This window comes from Athene cunicularia, assembly GCF_003259725.1.
Source record: "Athene cunicularia isolate RWA chromosome 23 unlocalized genomic scaffold, athCun1 chr23_part2, whole genome shotgun sequence".
Taxonomy (NCBI): Eukaryota; Metazoa; Chordata; class Aves; order Strigiformes; family Strigidae; genus Athene; species Athene cunicularia.
In genome coordinates this window covers 1,066,385-1,072,810 of record NW_020799131.1, presented here as the reverse complement: position 1 = coordinate 1,072,810, position 6,426 = coordinate 1,066,385, and the positions used below count along the sequence as shown (strand labels likewise).

At 42.9% G+C, this 6,426-nt stretch overlaps 1 protein-coding gene across 2 annotated transcripts in view; it reads right to left on the bottom strand.

Annotated features, from left to right (window-relative positions):
- ARID1A (AT-rich interaction domain 1A) overlaps nucleotides 1–6,426 on the bottom strand; it is a 59,224-nt gene that overhangs the window by 30,028 nt on the left and 22,770 nt on the right. For both annotated transcript variants that reach the window (XM_026863516.1, XM_026863519.1), the window contains exons 3-4: nucleotides 5,751–6,212; nucleotides 4,607–4,720 (exon numbers count right to left, since the gene is read on the bottom strand). In XM_026863516.1, coding sequence (XP_026719317.1) covers nucleotides 4,607–4,720; nucleotides 5,751–6,212 — 576 coding nt within the window. The remainder of the gene's footprint in view (nucleotides 1–4,606; nucleotides 4,721–5,750; nucleotides 6,213–6,426) is intronic.

Sequence of the window (6,426 nt, the reverse complement as noted above, 5' to 3'; positions counted from 1 at the left end):
CCCCCCACCCCCGAAAAAAAAATTGTCAAAATGATTAATTTTAAGCTCAAAGGATTTTTAAGAAAACATTCATTTCCTGGCCTGCATCTCCTTCCCCATCCACAGCAGCTTTGAGACAGTTTTCTGCTGCATTTCAGCCTGTTGCATTGATTATTTCCAGGTCAGAGGACGCAGCTGACAGAGCTCAACTTTATTCCACTTGAAGTACCTACAGAGTACCAGCTGAAATGACCACTTTGTAAGACCAGAAAATCCAAACGGTGCTTCTGTGACAACTTCCAGTGTCCAAATTCAGAAACTACTGAAGAAAGGAAGAGGGAATCAAGCAAAAAATACCCCACAGCTGCTGGGAATATTCACAGAAGGGTTCTTTCCCCACAAGCCAAAACTCTACGGTCTCATTCCTCTCCCCCTCCCCGCAAAACTCATTTTGCTAAATCCATACTGCAAAGACCCAAGGCCAGAATGCACATTCAGAAGTTAAACATAGATCAGAAATTTGTTTTCAGTTGATTAAATTCCTTTCTGACACTGACAAGACACTTTTCAGATCTAAAGACAGAGATGAACCAAACTGAAATGCAGCTGAATAAGCAAAGCAGTTTTCCAACAGTGCAAAATACTGAGATTAAAACAATTCCCACTCCACATCCAGATGAAAATAAGTTGCCCAGAACAGGGGTAGGGTTTCTCCCTCAGGCTACGCAGTACACTGACCAAAACAAACTAAGGATATTCTGGGGTGGGAATTCTAAAACTCCTGTCCAAGCTGTCCCAGTTCGCTTTGTTACATATTCGCTGCAACAAAAACTTGAATGTAACGGTGCTATTTCAGGACCTCCAAAATCTTGCCTGTATCTGTCCCCCTGGTTCAGCCAGAAGTCCCATCCCACGCAGAACCTTTCTTATTGAAGCACTGCTGAAAATAATACCTCTCACAAAACTTTTGGTTTCCACAAATAGGAAAGCTTCACCGAAGAAATCCCAGAAGGTCCAGTGAAAAGCAAATACCAGCCAGTATATACTGGCATCAAATCAGTTTTGCTTTATAAATGGCTTTTGGGGCCAACCTGGAAGTCCTAACACCACAGATACCAACTTCTGTGGTTGGGAAGGTATAAACCACTGTCTCGATGCTCTACTCCTCATCCATCTCAGACAGGAAACTTGCACTCAGCTCCTGCAAGGCAGCCCAGAAGACAGAAGCTGGGGCAATGCAACAATCTGTCACAGGATCCAAAATGAGGTACAAAATTCTTTCCAACAAACCTAAAACTCCAGAGAACTTTGCAGCAGAACTGATCTGCAACCCAAACGGGTGTCCTCAGCACCCTATTTACTTCCCCCATGCTCCACCTTCCATGTCTAAGCAGAAGGTAGTTCACAGCTGGAAATATCTGACTCTTACAGACTCAGAATCCAAGACTCAAAAGGTAAAATAAACTGGATACGACTTGCCGGGAAGAATTCTTTGCTAAGGAGAAGAGACTAGGGAGTCTCCTGGGAGAAACAGATTTATCCTAAGGATTACTATTCCTCTATTACACCCAGACACAAAAGGCGACACTTTGCTTCTCCCATACACAGTAGCAATCTAAGTTTAGTTTAGCTGCAATCCTGACAGAAACTCCCTAGGGAAGCAGCAAATTCTTCAGAGAAATTCTTCACCTAGCCTGCTACAGGAAAAGAGAACCAGCCAGGACACTCGCAGGGATGCATTACTCTTTAAAAGACATCAAGTTTAAGTCAGCAGCAGCATTCTCCCCCGACATACAGCAAGCATCATCTTCAGAAAGGGAACAACCAACGAGGAAATACTTGAGCTAGAACAGCCTGTAACACAAGTAGAAATGGAAGACCAGACATTTTGCTACTTATAGATGAGCAGACAAAGCATTAGAGAAATTGCTAATTTGACTCTTCTGCTGTTAAAAGTCTGAACACAAGAACATCGTCAGGAAAACCTTTAGTTAGCGACACAAAAATCCTTTCTCAGGAAGATACCTTGAAGACCCCACGACCAACATGGCATTTCTCAGGTAGATCCTAGCAAGGCCAGCAAGAGCTCACACGAGTTCAACCACCTGACAATGTCACCATCTAAGAGACCCCCACCTCCTGAAACGGTGATAGGATCAGCCAAAGAAACATCCCCCCCTCTATTGCTTGGAATTCCAACATTAACGCTGATGTACAATATTAATGTGTGAAGGCCAAAGACTTGTAAAGACACTGGGTACATAAATTTAACACTTCATAAGAACCTAAAAAGCAGCAACCTCCTTTTCTGGCTGGAGCTGATCTATGTTTAATTAAAGATGATGCATGGCACGATTTGCTCCGATTCCAAGATACCCAGTGAGCTATTCCACAGCGCCCACCGAGGCTCGGAAAAGGGCTCAGAACTCTACAAAAAATTAAAAGCCCACAACCTAACTATGCTTCTGTAAGTCATACATAATGGCAAAACAGGGATCTACGAATCCTCCCGAGTAGGATAAAACTTTCTAAAACAGACAGACTGAGCAATATAAGGAAGATAAAAAGAAATTGATAGCACCCTTTCACATAGCTCTTTTGTTTCTAAGCATCCCCAGGCCAAACTTCATGCAAGAGATTGATCACTGAAACAAAGAGTTGGCTTCCATACACCTCAGAGGTCCTGCCTTTAAACCATTCCACAGCATCACTGTCTGATACATTTCTCAATTTACAGATGGGATGCTGGTCTTGTCCTACAAAATCCCAACAAGAAGACAAGGAATTAAGAAACACATACAAGAATAAGGGTGAGTTTCTGCAGGGGGTGGGGTGTGCCCTTTTTAAATTTTTGCTTACCAAGGAACAGAGAGCCCAAAGATACGCTGGGCCTGGGTAAGCTAAAGGGCTGCCTGATTTCTTAAATGCAAATTATTTGATGATAAAGTCAGGAAAAGAAGATAACTATGAAATCTGCTTAAAACAGAAGCGAGCTTTATAGCCAGCCAATTCTAAAAGCCAGACCCATTTTTTGCACCCTGCATTTCTCTTCAGCAAACCTCTAAAGTACCTGATCAGAAATTGGTGGACATTTAGAACTTTCAAACTGGATCAAATTCCCTCCTTCCTAGGTTCCTTCACCCTTAGAGCAGGGATGGATCTCTTTTCTTAAACTGCTCGGGAAAAGGAAAAACTTGAAAGGGGCCAAATACATTTAACCACAAGGTATAAAACAAACTCCCACTTGGTGCTGAGAAGGAGCCACTTCTGCTAAGCAGAGCAACTAATTCCTATAATCTGAGTCAGAGGGCGCTGATTGGTAGGATTCATGAAGGCTCTATCAACAATGCTACTGAACAGGACTTCCCACCGTTCAGAGCTAGAGCAATTTCTTCAATTACTTCAGTGGCTTCACTTTTCCTACATTCTTCTCCAGAAGATGGGTCACATGGAAGAACTTGTGGAGAGGCAGAGTGGAAAGAAACATGCTATTTTAAAGGATTTTTCCCCAGGCCTCAGAACAAATTAAATCTTTGTAATCAGGGTCCAAAAGGAAAAAAAAAAAAAAAAAAGGGAAAAGAAAGAAAAAAGAACCAACCCACAACTACTCCCATTAGGTGGCCAGAACTAGAATCACTTTGTATTTTGGGTGACAATTTGTACCCACAATCCAAAGGAATTATTTCAAGGGGCTCACAACAAAGCCGTTCTCATTGCTGAGAGCAAAAATAACTTTGCTATATACACAGCTCACTCTCCTCTGACCAATCCAACTGCAGCTTAGAAAACAGACTTAGCCAGTGGCTAAATAAAAAAATAAAAGCTCACTCACTTCCTACTGGTTACAATGAAAGTAACCAGCAAAATCAGAACTCAGCAGCTCAAAACATCTGCTCCAAGTCAGAGGCACAGACCAACATGTGCAAACTAATCTGAACTTTTAACCCTTCTCCATTTTTCTGATGAAGTTTTCACCCAAAGTTAAACTATTCTGGTCCAAAAACTGCTGGAACACTAGGCACTAATCTCATACCCAACTGTTCACTGTACATACAGCAAGCAGATTTAGAATGCAAAAGAAAATATAAATCTCCATCTGTCAAGGAAAGGGCTATCTCTGACTGATCTTCCTCACTCCAGGTACTAATAACTTGTCTTTTTCACCAACTGTTCCATCAGATCGGACCAAAGAAGCTTAAATCAGCAGTCTAAGGATCCAGTGACACAGAAAGGGAACCTCACTGCCAGTCTACTAACCACCAGTGCAACAGTGGGCTGAAGGAACAAGAAATAAAATGTAAATGAGACGCTTTCCCCTAAAGGTCAGGGTCTACTCTAACAGCAGTCAGGTACTTCAGACATTGCAAATAGAAAGCTTAAAAAAAAATAATCTTTTAGCTAGAACACGCAGACCAGAGTATTTAGGGTTAAACTTTACTCTCAAATCCATTACTTTTGTAAATTACATTTAATCTCCAGTGGGAAGCCAGAAGCTAATGACTTAGTAAAAAGCACAGGCAGCCTCCATCATTCCCATTTCCATGTGGAATATTACCAGTGCTAATTTATCCTGCTGTGCTTCTGATTGCCCTCGCCCCATTCACTTCTAGATCAGCTCACCACTCACCGGCAGGCTAGAAGGTCTGGACTGAAGATTCAAGTTCATATCTTCTTGCCCTTTACTGGAAGCCATTGAGGGAGCAGATGATGCCTGGGACCCAAACGAGTCTTGAGATAACTCCTGAAACATCAAGAAATACCAATAAAAAAAAAAACAAACAACCAAACAAACAAAACAACAAACCACAAATAGGAATAAAATAAAGGCTCTGCTGAAATCGCTCTGGTATATTCTCACGCTGTGGAAGAATCATGTACCCTCGGTGACATTTGCCCAAACCAGGAAATAAGACAGTAAAGAGTCCAAGCCAGCACATCTAACTGCTCCGAGGAGGACAAACTCTGCCCGACTCCTACAGCAAGTGTTCGGGGTACAAGTCTAAAACATGACAAAACAGTAATTCTCTGGCTTTCCCTTCTGACAGATCCTGAAGAACAGAGACTGTCCTGGGACACTACCCACTTAGCTGCTTCATCTTCTAGTATCGTACAATAGCTCCAAGTACTTCATTACACAAGGCAAGTCAATTAATTAAAACCTTCAACTTTCCAAAAGCTTCCTTCAATGCATTCCATGTTTGCTGAAAGGTCCCAGCTAGTTTTTCACACAACTATTAAAACATTATTAAGCCTTGCTGAAAATAAATTTATTAAAAAGAAAATAAATTTGCTGTGCTTTTATTTTCAATTCCATGCACTTGCTGCTTTATTTCTCCTCCCTAAAGCCAAGTTTTACGCTTAAGAGCCAACTCTTCCATCACCATCTATGTGTCACTCTGCAAACTGTGTTCTGCTGCTGTGCTAAACCAAGTAGCTCTGAAGACCACCTGGAGAATTTCCACAGATCACAGCGTAAAAACCATTCCGGTACAAAATCCTTTAGACTGGTGTTGCCAATCAGCAGCATTTACTCGACACTACTCTTCAAAAGTGCAGCACTAGCACAGCCTGTTCCCACCACACCATCTCTCTGTAAGCGATACAGATCTGGACACAACGGAGAAGGCAGCACATCCACGATACCGTAATCATCCCAGCCTGCTTGCTGACATGTAGTTCAACCAACTTTAACACCCAACGAAAAGGAATTGCCCAAATTTATTTTAAAAAAATCACTTTCAGAAGGAAACAAAGCAGGAGAGACAGCCTACCTGAGGAGGCGGGAAGCGTTGCTGGGAGTAGGCAGACTGCTGCTGCTGCGGCTGTGACTGAGGGTATGAAGATGACTGTTGAGAAAGAGCCGAGGAAGCCGTCTGCTGAGTTTGTTGCTGCTGCTGGTAGGGCGACTGTGACTGCTGCTGTGAGTAGGGAGGCTGACTCTGTTGGTGCTGCTGGGCTGCGGACTGCTGTTGAGGATACGGAGTTGGGGACTGCTGATGGGGCGGCTGGGACTGCTGCTGAGAATACGCAGGCTGCGATGTCTGAAGTTGTGGAGGTTGAGACTGAGGCTGTTGCTGCTGCTGATAAGAAGGCTGAGAGTGAGGGGTCTGGGATGGAGGCTGTTGAGAATATGGAGGCTGCTGCTGCTGGGGATGAGGGCTTTGCTGGTTGTAATATGGAGTCTGGCTTTGCTGCCCATATGCACTGGGGCCCTGCTGTCCATAAGGAGGAATCTACAGAAGAAGGGGATAGAGTTATACCAGTTATTGAAGTGTTTTACATACACAAAGCAAGATTATGCTCAAGGAGAAAAAATCAGACACCGCTGCTAAGCAAATAACTGGGAATGTACTGGAAATGCTACTACCTAGATACTTCCCAGACAACAGCAAAAGTCACTGGTGTATGACATTATTGTTGGCATTAACAAAATTTTAATAGGTACCA